Source organism: Typopeltis vanoorti, chromosome 14, assembly GCF_054136105.1.
Source record: "Typopeltis vanoorti isolate ZY-2024b chromosome 14, IOZ_Tvanoo_1.0, whole genome shotgun sequence".
Classification (NCBI taxonomy): domain Eukaryota; kingdom Metazoa; phylum Arthropoda; class Arachnida; order Uropygi; family Thelyphonidae; genus Typopeltis; species Typopeltis vanoorti.
In genome coordinates this window covers 119277937-119296280 of record NC_143562.1, presented here as the reverse complement: position 1 = coordinate 119296280, position 18344 = coordinate 119277937, and the positions used below count along the sequence as shown (strand labels likewise).

At 36.1% G+C, this 18344-nt stretch overlaps 1 protein-coding gene across 2 annotated transcripts in view; it reads left to right on the top strand.

The window, feature by feature from the left end:
- Positions 1-18344, top strand: part of Pstk (Phosphoseryl tRNA kinase) — a 153071-nt gene that overhangs the window by 41588 nt on the left and 93139 nt on the right. For both annotated transcript variants that reach the window (XM_090403406.1, XM_090403407.1), the window contains exon 4: positions 8187-8262. In XM_090403406.1, the coding sequence (XP_090259532.1) occupies positions 8187-8262 (76 nt within the window). The remainder of the gene's footprint in view (positions 1-8186; positions 8263-18344) is intronic.

Below are 18344 nucleotides of genomic sequence, written 5' to 3'. Positions count from 1 at the left end.
ACAATTTTATTAATACAGACCAGTATTTTACAATAAAAACATTTATTCAAACCTACTAGTTTCGCCAGCAAACTGTCTGGCTTTTTCGAGGCATTACGGAGATATGAAAGTTAGTAAATGCAAATTAAAAGGAACATAAAAAATGTTGTAAACCAAACTAGTATCTATGGTTACACGTTTCGCGTGACAGAGATGACTTATTGTTCTTATTCATTATCACACATGCGTGTTTGTTGTAGACTTGTAATGTGATTACTGGCTAGCTGTAGTTCAGATTGATTGAGAGAGAGGATCAAGTTTTTCCACGAACTGTTTAGAATTACACCCTGATTTCTGTTGAGGTTTCCGCCGGTTATTAGTACTATTGTGGCTTCCTTAAATACACGATGCCTGTAGTCGTCATCGAGATATGGCATGGAGCTGTTTTGCCAATCTATCGTGTGGTTAGACGTGGAGAAATGATGTGCTAAGCCGGAAGAGATGCTTCTATTGTGGTTTACATCACCAACATGTTCTTTTTGTCTAATTTCTAAACTTCGTGAAGTTTGTCCGATGTAGGCAAGACCACAGGAGCAGGGAATGTAATATACTCCTGGATATTTGTAGAATGGAACTTTATGTTTTGTAGATCCTAAAACTTGTCTGATGTTGGTGGTTGGTTTGAAGACCACTCTGATGTTGTGGGCTCTTAGTATTCTTGCTATTTGATAAGAAATTGACTTGATAAAAGGTATCACTACAATAGAAATGTGCTGACGGTGGGATTCTTCTTGTCTGGGGTTGTCATTGTATAGATATTTTTTGATGATGTTTTGAGGATATCCATTTTGTAATAATGTGTTAGCTATTAGTGTGAGTTCATTCTGTGTATCCTCCTCTTCTGATATAAACTTTTTGGCTCTATGTTTCAACATGTGGATAATACTCAGTTTGTGTGACTTGTGATGGTTTGAAGTATAGTGAAGATATCTTCCAGTATCTGTGGGCTTTCTGTAAATGGATAATTTGACACTGTTAGGTTGTTTTTCTATCAAGATATCTAAAAAATGCAATTGGTTGTTGTTTTCTACTTCCAGAGTGAATTTTATCTTGCTATGTATTGAGTTGATTTTATCCACAAACGATTTTAGGTTGTCTAAGCTGTCTTGCCATATGATGAATATATCATCCAAAAGATAAAGTTCCGTTCTACAAATATCTAGGAGTATATTACATTCCCTGCTCCTGTGGTCTTGCCTACATCGGACAAACTTCACGAAGTTTAGAAATTAGACAAAAAGAACATGTTGGTGATGTAAACCACAATAGAAGCATCTCTTCCGGCTTAGCACATCATTTCTGCACGTCTAACCACACGATAGATTGGCAAAACAGCTCCTTGCCATATCTCGATGACGACTACAGGCATTGTGTATTTAAGGAAGCCACAATAGTACTAATAACCGGCGGAAACCTCAACAGAAATCAGGGTGTAATTCTAAACAGTTCGTGGAAAAACTTGATCCTCTCTCTCAATCAATCTGAACTACAGCTAGCCAGTAATCACATTACAAGTCTACAACAAACACGCATGTGTGATAATGAATAAGAACAATAAGTCATCTCTGTCACGCGAAACGTGTAACCATAGATACTAGTTTGGTTTACAACATTTTTTATGTTCCTTTTAATTTGCATTTACTAACTTTCATATCTCCGTAATGCCTTGAAAAATCCAGACAGTTTGCTGGCGAAACTGGTAGGTTTGAATAAATGTTTTTATTGTAAAATACTGGTCTGTATTAATAAAATTGTATTTCTATTATAAAATGACTAAAAATGTATAGTTTAAATAATAATAATAAATAGTTCTCATCATACCTTCTTGTTTTCACACTCTGAGTAGCTTCTTTCCCACCACTAGTTGAAGGAGCACTGGTATCTTCATTTCTATCCTATTCAGGAAACGCTTCATGATCAGTTGTTCATAATCAAGTCAACTTTAAGAGGTAAACAAATCAGCACATTTGCACTAAACAAGCACCATTGAGATGTCATTAAGTTGCTGCTTTCAGCTGCATGTGTATAGTGCTGCCTGGAAGAGGATGCAGCTGCTTTCAGACTATCAACACTGCTTCAGGCACACGCATTTTATAAGTGCGAGTGAAGAAAATAATTATTAGTTATTTTGAAATTCATGATAATTAAAACCCGTATCATCAAAAGTTTTTCTTTTTATATTTTTATTTGTTGTTATTTTTAAAACTGATTTAGGGCAGTTTTAATTTTTATCTGTAGGAAAGTATTCCCCCCCCACTGGGGGTCACGCCCCACAGTTTGAGAAGTACTGATTTGAGGTCATTCCTCTTGTAATAGAAGCAAGGCATGAAGATAGTTCATTCTCTGAAGTAAAGAGTGAAAGTATTTACACATTGTGCCTCAGAAATGTTTTTAGTCAGTCACTATTTGGAAAGCATGTTGTAGTAGTGTCCTGTTAATGTATGCAACTTGATCATAGAATATAATTCCATTATACTTGTGTGTGAGAGAGAGAGAGAATACAGTTAAGAATAAATAAAACTTACATAAAATTTTTGCTTGGTCTTTGATAAGACCTAGTAGTTTGGATTAGCTGGATTTCTGTGCAGAGTGATTGGCATCAAAGCATGTACATCAATACAGATAAATACTCTTCTTTCTGTTGAATTTATTAACATATTGTTTAACTTTCATTAGCTGGTGCTGTTGGTGTAGTTTTTAACTCTTGGTATGGATTATACCTTACTCTTTATTATTATTTTTCCCTTTCTTTTTTTTTAATTTCATAACTATAGTTATGAATCTATAGCTGCAATCTGAAGTTATGAAACTATAAAATACTTTCATAACTTCAGATTGCAGGTGATCTTCAGTCATGGGATTTTTCTGTTGTTTTGGATAAAGTCAAGTTATTATAAAGGTATCTTAAAAACACAGAGTTTATAGTTTTCGAAATGAGCTTGTTCATCCCAACGGAGTGAAATATCTGTTATGAACTTGAAGGAGAATGTGAACCCAGGTAGGTGGCTGAAGTCCTTATGGACGAAGTAGGTAATATTAATAGGATTAATAGCTTTACCTCCTTTAAGGGAGGTAGATTACAAGTGATAAACCAATGATAGTGAAACTAGAAATGAGCTTTTAGAGGGTTTCCACTTTAAGAACCAATTAATTAAGCCCTTTCTTATTGGAAATTCGATGCATACCATGAAGACTTCCACTGGAGTTCTCAAATGATGTTATTGTAAAAGCACTTGCAGAATACAGTACAATTAAAGAGATACAAAGAGAAAGTCTCAAAGATTTAAAGTGGAAATCGAGAAAGAAAACTATTCTCATGGATATGAAAATACCAGTTCCTAATCTGCTTAACATGGGAGGGGTCAAAGTTATTGATGAACTACCTTGGTGTGAAGAGGCAGTGTTTGCATTGTGGATCGTCTAACCACATTGGCACAAATTCTGAAAAAGAAATATTTCATTGGAACAGTGCTGGGCATATCACCAGCCAATGCACCATACCGCAATAAATGTCAAATCACAATGCATAAAGTAAACAGTTAACTTCATATAACTGTCACGGAAAGGATGGGGTACCATCCAGCCAATAGTAAAATCATCTATGTCAGTTAAGGACTTTCTTGCCTCTAAACAAACAGTTAACAGTATTAGGGAAAATCTCCCAAAAATGGGGAAATAGAGACAGCAGAAGAAAATTCAACAGCACCTACTGTTACAGCATCTACTCAGAAGACAAGCAATGGCCCACTGCTCACACCTAAGAATAATGCTGACTTCACAGATACAACTAAACCTCCAATGTTCTCCTTATCCAGATCATTAGAGAATGATATGGAATTTGAATGCTGCCCACTAAGAGGTTAACTATCAACAACAAAACATGGAAAGAAACTAAAGAAAAATAAAGGAATCACAAGAAGAACAGCCTGTACAGACAAACCATGACAACACCATTTCCTACAGCTTATTTTAGAGAAAGCAACCAAACTGACCGAGACCAAAAAAAAAGGCAAGAAGAAGATAACAAACTCAGCTGGTCAAAGCTAAAATTTAGTACAGAGGGCAACTGGAAGATCCTAACAATTGAATGGGTGGTTTGGCACGTGATAACATCAAGAGGCTATCTGCCCATTCCTTCTGCATGTAGTTAGAGAGAGAGTATTGATACACAGCTATGTCATATGGAACAGTTTATTATGCTATCGGCACTACAAAAACTCTTGCAATTATCAGAACCACAATTACAGACAAAATATGATGCAACTTTTTCTACTACCTTACTTAACAGAAGGATACTTTCTTTGAAAAACAAGCAAGAAGAAATATGGAAACTCATGTTATTATATAATATTCAGGTACTCTTTTTACAAAAAACTCACTTTTGAAATCAACGATGTACAATACTTTTCAAGCTGTTACCTGCTGCAGCTGTAGAGTTGGAATATTAATACGATTCCCGATTATTGGTTCATTTTCAATGTACTAAGAGATGTTAATGGAAAAATATTAGCTATTGATTGGAGTTAAGATGGATACAAACTTGATTTCTGAACATATATGCACATTCTAACAGGAAGAGTGATCAGATGATCTTATTCAACACCCTGCGAAACTACTGCTATGTGAAGCATACCAAATCATATCAGCTGGTGACTGGAACTACATGGAGGACAAAAACTAAGACAAAATAAACTGTCCCCATGACTCAAGTAGTGGTGGAGTGGCTGCATTATAAACCTATTGTAAAAACTTTTGATTTAATAGACTGGGGAGGTCAGAAACCAGGGTACCCAGATCAACCATTTCTGTGTCCACCCACTTAGAACATCAGGTTATCAATATAAGACATCTAGGCATCCCTAACCAATATCATATTTCAGATCACAAAATGATGCTCTTAGAGCTTAACCTAGTCAACAACATAGACACATATCCTAGACCTTGTTGACTCAACTCCAACTATCTTATGCACTTTCAAGACTATGTTAGGAATGGACACAGACTGAATGAGACTAGACAGTGTGGACCGGCTTCGAGACTGTCATGCAAAGTTATTTCAAGTCTTAGGAAAGAGAAAGGCACCTATAACGATGTCAGAAACCTCATCAGCTACGTAAAAAAGCTAAGATGGCATATTAACATCAAGAAATTGGGCATGCCATACCCACCCCAGACTGATATAAGGCGTAACTTACCAACATAGATCTGGAGAAGAAGAAAACTTTAATGTAAGGATGCAATTCAGAGAAGTGACTGCACCTTCTGTGTCTTTTACAAAAAGCGACTCTGGACCACTATCATGGATTGTGGTCCATGTCAAAACCATTATGGAAGTCAAGCCTCAGAGGAACCCCATAAGTAAATAACACTCAGGGAATTCTGCATGCTTTTACCACTATAAGCATGCCTTCTCAGATAAGCATGTGGTGGTCGTTCCAGATATGTGCTACACATACCTAACTTGCTGTCTCATGTTTAGGTAATCCCCAACAGCCTCATAACAGCAGATGAAGCCAGTGGCTAAACAGTGCAGGCCAGGAAAAGTTCCAGGGCCAGATGGTATGGGAATAGAATTTTATGGAGTAACATGGAACACAGTCTTGTCTTAAGCTTTTCACGAACCATTGAGGTTCTTTAACTGTGAACTTCACAACCGTGACCGTCTCGAGGATAAGGTGGTTGGCCCTATGCCTGTCGGTGTGTCCTATGTCTGATCTGCTTGTTCTGGGGGATGAAAAATCCAAGTTTCCGGGTGAAAAAAAAAACCCTACTTCCATATGGGACTAGCTAGTCCACCTTTAGTTGAATGAGACCAGATAAAGGTTCCTCACATCTTGGACAGGAATCGAACCCAGGTCTTTCTGACCAAAGAGCTTTGGCTATACTGACTGAGCAAAGGAGGCTCAGGAACACAGTCTTACCCATATTAATCAGGCTCTTTAATAAATTCCTAGACCATGGACATACCAGCAGATCTCGCCCAGAGTTACACCATATTCATCCCCAAGAAAGACAGAGATAACAGAATCATAGGCAAATGGTGTCCCATTGCACTCAATAAAATAGGCTATAAGTTATTCACAAGAATAATTAACAACTGAATGAAGTTCAGTCTTTCGAGTATTTTTACCAAGCACCCATACCTATGGTATCCCAAGCTGGGAAAGGGACTCGACCTCTTCCTGATATGGGATGTTATACAGCTTTCCAAGAATAAACAGTATGTTTTGGAAGTACTCAGCATAGACTTGAAAAAGCATTTGGCTTAGTCCAACACGAATTTCTCTTCCATATTTTATATCTCGCTGGATTTGTTGAAAGTTTGTGTTGGGCAATCAGAGGAATTTATGCTGAACCCAAAACCAGTTTGATAGTCAGTGGACGCATCTCAGATCCTATCTTCCTTTGCAGAGGAGTCTGTCAGGGTTGTCCTTTGAATCCGCTGCTTTTATCTCTGTATTACAGCTGTTTCTGAGATGGGTGAACAGCACTGCGTGATAAGAGGAATACCATTACCATCAACCCCACAAGAGTGCAAAACCATCGCTTACACATATAATTTAATCTGTACCTTCAGAGACAATGGTTCCATCAGCACATTCTCTAACATCCTTAGGTTTCAAGAACTGTACTACAGACCATTGCAATTCATATCAAGAGGTTGGAGTGAACCTGTGACTGATACACTTATCACTGAGGTCTTAGTTATAGACCTGGGATGTTCTTTTTGAATAGACTGAACTATCTGGTCTGATGGAAACCAGCAATTTGAAACAGCTGTCAGATCAGTGAAATCTAAATACACTAATAAAAGGCAAATCTATGAGCTTTGGGGACAAATATATGAGCTCACACCTTTTAAGTCTGCAAACCAAGGCAATTCTGTCTAAACATATATTATATATATATATGTAGATGGTGTCCTTTATATCAGTAAACCTTACATGTTTTATGTATTCTTAATTGTATTCTCTCTCTCTCTCTCATTATCTGTGATCATGTAACAATGGAAACTAAATGACTTGTCTGTGTCCTCCATCTATCAGTCCTTTGCTACTTTGGATTGACTATATATGGATAGCATTTGAAAGGATAATCCTTTCAGATATGCCTTTGATGTCTTCTTCTTCTCAAGAATAAATTAGTCATACATCCATGCCTTATGTCAAAGGAGTATCTGAATGTATCTCTAAACTTTTCAAGCCTTTCAATATTAAAGTAACATTTCATACTGTATGCAAACTTTTCTCTTTTCTTTGTCAACCAAATACAAGCTTCCTGATGCAAATTTCCAGATGTCTTCCAGATTCCTTGCTCTTGTGGTATATCATATTTTGGTAAGTTCAGGCCTTCCTCTGTCACAAAGAATATAAAAATTACAACAATATCCTGAACCTGAGTAATTTGACCTTGCAGAACATGCTTTCTTCTCTAAACACAGACCTTGGGAACAAAAGTAATCCTGCACAAGAGGAGATTTCTGATGGAAAAGCTGTATCAAGAAAATTGCAAGTCATTATTAAATCACTCTAATCTTGACTGATTCATTGTTACTATTTCTTTTTTTAATCCAGAAATAATTAATTTTTCGTTGCTTTACTAAAACATTAGTGTAGTTGAATTCTTCGCTGTTCATTTCATACTGAATGCTTATGAAACATAGGCAAAAATTTTTTGGTAATAAATTGTTAATGTTTTATGTAAGGTCATGTTATTATTAGCTCAAAAATTGTGTGAGTCCAGAAAGCACAAAAAAAAAAGCAATTACAACTAATATAAATATCAATATAAACTAGTCGAATGGAAGAAGTTTTATGTATTTGGATAGATTGTCAAATGAAATGTTGAAGAGCTGTGACTTATTTTTCTTACATTAAATTGCTAAACATAAGAGTGCTAATAACTACTGTAATTTGTTATTTATTTTTAGTATTAAAAATTAATTATTTTATTTAGTACTAAAAATAAATCCTTTACCTTAATCCTTTTTTTATATTATAATAATGGTATAACCAACTGCTCCAGTATTGTCTTTTAACACATTTAACATTATTTAATGTGGCAACCACACATTTAAAATTTCAGGATAAAAAAATTACTGCTTCACACTCATTGCTGTTTTTAACATATGATCCTATTTTTAACAGGGAACCAGTACATGTTTTAATTACCAAAGCATTGAGAAATCCTGTTTCCTCCTGTCTTCAGAATAATCACGTCAAGGTAATTTTTTTTTTTCTCTTTACTATACTGCATTTAAAAGAGACCAAAGAAATATTTGGTATAGAAATCTATCACATTTAATAACTATCCTCAGAGCAATTGGAATAGATTCTTCTACTAATATTTAATTACTTAACTAAAAAACATTTCCTCTGCCTATTTAATTTTCTTATTAAAATGGCTACTGTTGTGGTAATTATTTTTTCTATCAAACCATACCCAAGAGGTCATTTAACCTATAACGTAACATGTGGACAAGTGATAAGGAAGAAAGGAATCTGCTGATCTGTTTCTTGAATGTGTTTTTATTCATGGTCCAATCCGAAACAGAAATTATTCCCTGTTTAGGAATGAGGGTCTTCATCCCCTTACTCCACCCAAAACTTCTCAAACACTATCCAGACTTTTGTTTTCTTATGAGTGTATCGAACCAGTCTGATATGAAATAATAATTTCAAGTTGTTCATGTCAAAAACTGCAACTTTTCATTCAACTTATACGCTGCACCAACAAAATTTATATGAATACACAATGGGGAGTAGGGTTCGAGCCATATCACAAAAAGTTGATGTATTTATCATCCCTGTAAAATAAATGATTTTACTTGTTTTATTTACTTTTTTTCCCTCCTTAGAATAATTAGTGTTTTATAGTAGATTATTGCTGAAATTCATCCTTTTTTTTTATTGTATTTGATTTATTTTCTAGTATATTTTCCAAAACATAATTTTATCTAAAACTATATATATACTAGGGGGCTCTGACGCCTACGCCTCCCAACCCCCCATGTTCCGGACTGGTAAGCCGGTTCTCCTTGAATTTTGATGACTCGAATTTTGAAGATGCGACACTCAGGGTAGCCCCTGAGTTTCAAAACGTTTCAAATAACTTGACAAAAACGTTACAGCCTACGTCCGTTTCAAGCCGACGTCACATCTGTTTCCGATTTCAGCTTATCATTTTATAGTATAGAGTAGACATATATATATATATATTGTTTTGAGAGAACTATTTTACAGCAATTCAAACAAAATGGCTGGAGAGGTTCTACAGATAATAGTGGGAGATCAGGAGAGAACCAGAGGTTATCCGTGGAAACTGTATAAAGAGGGTGTGAGTAGGGGAGTGAGAAGCAGATTTTTTTCATGCGGAGTTGTGAATAATTGGAATGCCTTGCCTGAGAGTGTGATGTCTGCAGAGAATTTGAGTGTGTTTAAACCACGGTATGATGAGTTGTGTGTATGATAAAAGGACCTCCCAGATGAGTCTTTGACTCCATGGAGTCTTGGGTAATAATAAAAACTAAAAACACAAGAGCAGTGATAAAAATGAAGCTAATCTGAATACTGAAGTTGAGTAGAAGAAGGCTTGTCCTGCTGAACAGAAAAGGATACTGTTGACACAGATAATATCCCTAAAGGCAAACTATTCCACTCACTCACTGCTCTGTGAGTGAAAAACCTAGCTCTTAGCCCTTTCTTGACTGTGAACAAACTTAACTTCCACGAATGTCCCCGTGTTCTCTCTCCACTTTCCATATAACAAAAAATTTCATCATATGCTATCCTATAATATTCATTCAAAAGTTTATAGACCTCTATCATATCGCCCCTCTTTCTCCTGTTAACCAGAGTCTATAATCCACAAACTCGCAATCTGTCCTCATAATCTAAATCCTGTAATCCGGATATAATCTTTGTAACTCTTCTTTGCTTCCTTTCCACAGCTTCTTTATCCTCTTGGAATTTGGGAGACCAAATCTGTGCACAATAATTCAGGTGTGTACAATAATACTTGTACAATAATCCGGGTCTTATCAAAGCTTTATAAAAAGGTAAAATGACTTCCTTATCTTTACATGCCAAGGTTTACTTCAATATCACAATTATCCTCTGAGTTGTATTTGCAACTTTTGCTATGTGACCTTTGAACTTCAAATTCCTATCCACCAATATGCCAGAATCCCTTGTCTCCCTCCTCAGTTTCTTGTAGCATAACCTTGCTAATATAATATGCCACTGGAAACCTCATCATGCCAAAGTTCATAACTTTACACTTACTAACATTAAACTGATAGCCATTTTCGTTACCCAAATTTCCAGCCTTTTCAAATCATTTTGTAAGTGCTGAATATTATTAGCATCCTTGATTGCCCTGCCTATCTTTGCATCATTGGCAAACAATTGCACATATGATGTTAGACCCTGCCTGATGTCATTAATGTATAGATTGAACAATAATGGCCAACGGACTGAACCCTGAGGTACACCACTGATCACCTTAAATCTGGCAGAGTCACACCCACTTTATATCACTTTTTGATATCTTTCTGTCAACCATCCCCTGATCAAAGTCAAGAGGTTATTTTCCAATCCCATATTCTCCAGTTTATGCAACAGCCTTTCACGTGGTATCCTATAAAATGCTTTAGAAAAATCCAACATTATCACAGTGTGTCCATTCCCTTTATCCAACTCAGCCATAATATTGTTATAAAATATGAGCAGATTGCTAAAACATGACCCTTTAGTAAACCCATGCTGCTGCTGCTCACAGAGTATAGCTTGTTTGTCTACTCATTTCTATATGCGAGTTCTTACAAATTTCTCTATAATCTTCATTACAACACCAGAGATACTGGTAGGTCAATAGTTAGACATCAGTTTTTGCACCACCCTTATACAATACATTCCTTTCATTCCTGTGGTATCATTCCTGAGCTGAGACTCAAGTTATATAAACATGTGAAAGGTGTAGCCAGTTCGGTTGAACATTCCTTTAGCAAATGGGGACATTTGCTAAAGGAATTTTCTATAGGGACAGATGGCTGAATATTCCATCTGTCCCTATAGACAAATTCTTTCCAGGTTATGCAACAGCTCTACAACCTTATTTTCATGCACATCTAACTCTTCATCCAATGTAACAGTAGCACTATGGACCATGTTACATACACCTGGTTGATGTATCTTAGCAAAGTGAGCACTCATTAATTGAATAATCTCATTAGCTTCTGACACTCAAGTACCATTTGCATTCAATAAAGTTATTCTTTCCTATTCATTCTTTCTTTTGCTTGCAGCATAACAATAAAATTCTTTTGGATTGCCGTTAGCTTGCATGGCTAATTTCTTTTCATACTCCGATTTAGTTTTCCTCACAATACTCGTTACTTTTCTGGCCTGAGCTTTATATATTTCATAACTCCTCTCACTCTTATTCTCACGATATCCTTTCCACATCATCTTCTTCTGGATCTCTTGCTTAATAAGGTTGCGCATCCATTTCACTCCTAGCTTATTTATTCTTCGAACACAAGGGATACATTCAGATACCATCTCATTTAAGCATGTTTTCAAAAAATGCCAGCAATGCATGGGAATCTTTGAAAACATGCTTAAATGAAGCAGAAAATATCTGAATGTATCCTTTGTGTTTGAAGAATAAATAAGCTAGGAGTGAAATGGATGGTGCAACCTTATTAAGCAAGATAAGAATTAAGAATACTACCATGTGACCAAAGATAGTATTTTCCTAAAATGATCATAATTTCCAACTGTTCTAATCGGTGCATCAATACAATTAGATACTTCCCAAGAAAGCACAGCATGATTGAAATGGATGTGCAACCTTATTAAACAAGATAAGAATTAAGAATACTACAATGGACCAAAGATAGTATTCTCCTAAGATGATCATAATTTCCAACTTTGTAGTGCAGCATGTAACCTGTTCTAATTGGTGCATCAATACAATTAGATATTTCCCAAGAAAGTGCTGCATGATCACTGTCACCAACTGGTGGTAAAATAGCCATATTCTTAACAGACACCTCTTCTGAACAAATCCAAAACTCTTTGACCTCGAGTTCCTTCTTTCACCTGCTGCTTAAGAAAGTTGTCTCGCAACAATTCAGTAAATTCCTCTTCTTTCTTATCATGAGATTTCTCTTCTACCCAATCAATGTTTGGAAAATTAAAGTCACTCATAATGATCACTCATTTGGTACCCATAAGACTAAATTGGTGATGTATTTCTTCGTTCCCTGCAATTGAGGCACCAGGTCTGTAGCAACACTCCACCATATATTTCATTCTGTTTAGCCTCCACTTCACACCAGATAGACTCAAACTTGCTGCTACATGGGTTATTGTTACCATCATTGTTTTCTTGTATTTTTACCCTAACTGGACTTAAATCATCTGATATCATTAGTATTACTCCTCCTGTCCTATCTCTTCTGTCATTCTTAAAAATAGTACCCATTACACTCGATCCTAGCACCATATCTGATTCTGATAGCCAGGTTTCACTAATGCCAACAATCTTAGACAACATCATATTCAATAAGGCAATGAACTCAACCCCTTTGTTTTTTCTGATGCTCCTGGCATTTGTGTATAGACATAATAAATTACCACCTAGCCTATTCTTATAATTAGATATGCAATCTATTTGGTCTTGTTCTAAAACTTTCTCTTTACCCTCCCCAGACATGCTCAAAACATCCAAATCCAAAGCATATTTTTCCACCCCTTGCCACATACATAACCATATTTGAAGGCATTCATATCTTTATCACGTTTGCATACCATAGCTGAACTTTCACACACATTTTTCCCATTCCTCCCTTGATGATCTAGTTTCCCCGACTCTCTGCATTAAGTTTCATACCAAGAAGTAATTTTTCCATGCTCTTGATACCAAATAAATTTAAGTGCAGGCCATTCCTCTTATACAATTGTTTCTGCCATAAAAGTCACTGCACACCTCTAAAAAATTGCATCCATTTCTTCTACACAGCCTACACATGAAATCATTTGCTATCATTGTCCTTAACTCAGTACTGTCATATCTGGATAGCAATCCTACAGTTTTTACTCTCACATTTCTTTCTTGCTTCTTCCAGCAGACCTTTTTATATCTTCTGTCATACTGTATTTGTCACTACTTAAAACATTAGTACCTATCAGAACTACCATCTCTTTTACTTTTCTTTTTTGTTTTCCAATTATGTTTGTCATACTTTAATTTTTGCCCCTGGGGAACTAAAAGTGGTGACTCCCTCAGCAAGTGCAAGTTTTAAGATTGAATCACCATACTATATTAGTTCTTTTTTTCTTAGATTTTAACCGACTTACCTTGTTGTTATTAATATTGATTACCAAGTTCAGTACATTCCTGCCCGTTCTCTTCTTGATCCTTTTTCTTATCCTGTCTAAGTTTAGTCAATCTTTTTTCAACCTTTTCCAATTCTCAGGTCGATTTTATTCATTTTATTAATGATATAGAAAATATCTTTTGAAGTATCAAACTAAAAGAAATTATTAGTCAGATGGGCATGGTAATTCGAAAAGTCAAGAAGCATTTAGAGAAAGAAGGAAGTACAAAAAAAAAATAATTAAATAAGCAGCAAAATGAGCATCAGTCAGCAAAGTACTGAAATATGTAAGATACCATTGAATAATGATAATCAGGTAATTAATATTGAATATAAAAAGAAGGATGTAATAGAGTATGATGATTAATTTATAAAACATGCCATTTGATGACCTATTATCTTTCTATTGCTTCAAGTTTTTCAGGAGTGAAAATCAGAAATGTAGTGAATGCTATAGACAAACAGAAAAGAAAAGTAAAAGAGATAGTAGTTCTCATAGATGCAAATAATTTAACTAGAGAGAAGACATGAAAGGATTGCTAGAAGAAGTGAGAGTGGACAGTGAGAGAGCAAAAATTGTTAATCTGTTACAAAGATATGATAGTACTGACATTATGGAAAAGAGTTATGATGGCAAACAGTTCAGTGTAGTGTAGAAGGAATGGTTGTGAATTTTTTTAGTGTACAGAGTGAGTCTGATTAAAGAATGGATTTATATAGTATGAGGAGTCTAAAGAAATTACTTAATGGTATGAGACCTAATATGGTGAGTCAAGGAAACTAGATCATGTTGGGTTGAATGGTGAGTATCCATGCTTAAGAATGGCTAAGATATGTAACTGTGATAACGATCCAAATGTGCATAGTAAAGGAGGTGATGAAAGGGCAGTTGCATGCTCACCACATGCATATAAGGTATGTGCAAGGATGTTTGCATAAGTGAGGCATTAGATATGAATAAAGATCTGCAGATGTTGTTCATTTGAATGAAGCAGGCAACAGAGGATAGTATTCAAAGAAGACTGGAAGTGGCTTGTTATATCTGTACACAAATGCTAGGAGTATCAGGAATAGTTGGGTTTAGTTTGTTTCCTTGGTGAATGCATTGTGGCCTCAGATTTAATCATTAGTGAGACCTGGCTTACTGAGGCTAACATACTAACTTACTAATTAAACATTCACATGTGTGCCACAGTAGAAAATAATATTTATTTTTAAACTTCACAGGTTTTGCTGGGTCAAAGCTGTATAACTGAGAGGAGACCTCCTCATAGCCTTTAAAGGAATGCGGAGAACCGACCAGGGCTTCTGACCTAATGTCCAATCCTCACCTTCTTGTGGTGCACCCTGTTGGGTATCTACTTGGATACTGAATGAACGAGGATGGGCTGGCAATTTGGGATTTAGCCGACCAAATTGTATTCTTATTGGTTAAACCAAAATAAAAAATGATGGTACAACATGACAAAATTTCATGCCGGCTGGGGCGTTGCCTGGTTAAACAAGGTCCCCGTTGTTTTCGGGGACCAGGGTGAACAGCGAAAAGTCAGCTACGGGAACAAATCTGAAAACACACTCCGACTCAACATCACCAGAGTTAAAGATCGGTGCTATCAACATAAGACGCCTGAATGGCAAAGAAGTGGAGCTAGCTGAGGAATTAGATAAGTACCAGATTGACATAATAGGGGTGACTGAAACAAAAAAAGACAAAAATTGGTGAGATCTTTCTGAGCAATAAATACAAAATGTTATATTCAGGCAATGACAATCAAGGAAAAGAAGGAGTAGCCATAGTATTCAACACAAAATATGAGGCTCATCTTCTTGAATGGCAGGCAGTCTCAAGTAGAGTAATGTGGGCAAATATGAGAATGGGGAACTGGACAATGAGACATTTGTGCCTATGGTCTCACAGAAGGTTCTACTAAGGTAGAAGTGGAGGAATTTTTTGATCCTTCAGAAAAAGCAACTGACACAATGAAAAAGGAAAAGTTGATCCTTGTCATCATCATCATCATCATCATCAAATTCCTGCCATGCACCCTCAAGGGGTGTACAGGATATGACAGTACTACATGAAAAAATTACATCATTACTAACTTCCTATCTACAATTTTCCTCCAAATCAGTCTGTTACTTGTCAAGACTCCAACATTATCAGATCTTATATTTCTATCGTCTAAGGCACTTTGTACCGTATCAATCCACCTATATCTTGGTCTTCCTCTGGGTCGTTTTCCTGCCAACCTGGCAGAGAACACTTGTTTTGCTAATCTTTCCTCTCCTATTCTATTTAAGTGACCATACCATCTGAGATTAGCTCTGCTAACGCATTCCTGGATGCTGACAATGTCAAGTTCTTTCCTAATATCCTCATTTTTAATATGATATTGCCATTGATGCCATCTGTTCATGCCTCTAATCTTTCTCAGGACTCTCATATCTGCGGTCTCTAGTCTTTGGTCAAGTGTTTTACTTCTGACCCAGCTCTCAGATCCATAAGTTAAAACTGGTTTGAACACTGTCTTGTATACAGCTAATTTAGTGTTCCGACTAATTTCTCTCTTATTCCATATGAATTTATTCAATTGACTTCCCACCATACCAGCTTTGCTGATTCTGTTGTCTATTTCTATATTTAGTTTACCATCTTCAGTAAAAATTGTGCCTAAGTAGCTGAAATGTTTTACTTGTTCCACAGGTTCTCCATTTACAACACAGTTGACATTTTCAATGATTCTGCCTATTTTCATTGTCTTTGTCTTTTTATTGCTGACCTTCATACCATATCTATTACAACAGCTATTCAATTTAGTCAGAGAATCTTGCAGACTTGTAGCGGATTTATTTAGAAGTATAACATCATCCGCATAAAGCAAAGAGCTGACATTAACATCTCCAATTTTGATATCAGGTTTAATACCACATTCCTTCATAATGTGATCCATATAGATAATGAATAACAGAGGGGATAATGTACATCCTTGTCTCACACCAGATTTAACATTAAACCATCTTCCTGTACTTCCTTCAATTCTAACTGCTGACTCACAACTCAAATAAAGACTAAGTATTGCTTGATATAATGCCCCATTGACACCATATAACTGCAGCGTATTGAATAGCTTCTCTCTTGACAACTTGTCATATGCCTTTTCCAAATCGACAAAACTTAAATACAGATCTTTGTTATATTCCCATGCTTTCTCGACTATTTGTCGTAAAGTGAAGATCTGATCCTGAAAGCCTCTATTTGGCCTGAATCCAGCTTGTTCTTCACCAAGCTTTTCTTCCACAATTCTTCTCAATCGTTTCTCAAGTATACTTGCATAGATCTTGCCAGGAACACTCAGTAGGGAAATACCTCTGTAATTCTCACATTCAGTTTTATTTCCCTTTTTATATATGGGTACTATGAGAGCTCTACTCCAATCATCGGGAATTCGTCCCTCTGTCCAGGCTTTCTGAACTATGCAGTGCAGCCACTGTAAGACTCTTATACCACCATACTTCAGCATTTCTGGTCGAATATCATCTACTCCTGCTGCCTTTCCACATTTCAAGCCTTTGATGGCTTTTTCTACTTCAAGTATGGCTATGTATTCCTGACTGCATGCCTGGTCAGTGTTTTTTATCACTGTGCTGTCATCACTGCTTGTTTCATTTAGCAGTTTTTCAAAGTAATTACTCCATACTTCAAGGATTTCTTTTTCTCCTGTTTTCATTTCACCTTTATCATCTCTAATTCCTTTTACAGCACTCTTTCCTCCATTCCTAAGCTTCTTCAACAACCTCCAGAATATTTTGCCACCTTCTTGATATTTATTTTCTATATTCTTGCCAAAGTCCTCCCATGACTTTTGTTTAGCTAGTTTTACACACTGTTTAGCTTTCTTACATTTGTCTCTGTATTCTGTAAGAGTAAAAGCTGACTTATTTGCCAGGAACTTTTGATATGCTTTCTTCTTTTCCTTCACTGCCTCTTTAACTTCCTGTGTCCACCAGGGAGTTCTAATTTTTTTATCTTTGCAGACAACCTCACCACATGCCTCTCTGGCAGAATCAATCAATGTTTCCTTCAGAGTTTGCCACTGAATCTCCAAGGTTTGATTCCTGTTCTCAAACTCTTTCATTTTCTTTTCAATAATATTTCTGTATTTTAGTCTACAGTTTACATCTGAGAGCTGCTCAACTTTTATTCGCTTTAAAACTTTCTTACATGTTATTCTTTTCAATATGAAATTCAATTTTATCCTGCTCAAGACTAAATAGTGATCACTTCCAATTTCAAATCCTCTGTACACTCTGGTGTCCTGCACCAGGGAGAAAACATCACTATCAACAATAACATAGTCAATGAGACTTTTCTTATTCCTTTCTTCTTCTCTCCATGTGAATTTGTGCACATTTTTATGTTGGAACATGGTGTTAGTAATAACCAGTCCATGTCCTGAGCAGAAATCCAACAGATATTTGCCATTATTATTAGCTTTGCTCTTTTCTCCAAATTTTCCCAAAATATTTTTGTATGTCTCACAATCATTTCCTACTCTACTATTTAGATCCCCAACAAGGACCAACTTTTCCTTTTTCATTGTGTCAGTTGCTTTTTCTAAAGCCTCAAAAAATTCCTCCACTTCTACCTTAGTAGAACCTTCTGTGGGACCATAGGCACAAATAAGCCTCATTGTCCAGTTCCCCATTCTCATATTTGCCCACATTACTCTACTTGAGACTGACTGCCATTCAAGAAGATTAGCCTCGTATTTTGTGTTGAATACTATGGCTACTCCTTCTTTTCCTTGATTGTTATTGCCTGAATATAACATTTTGTATTTATTGCTCAGAAAGATCTCACCAGTTTTGGTCTTTTTTGTTTCAGTCACCCCTATTATGTCGATCTGGTACTTATCTAATT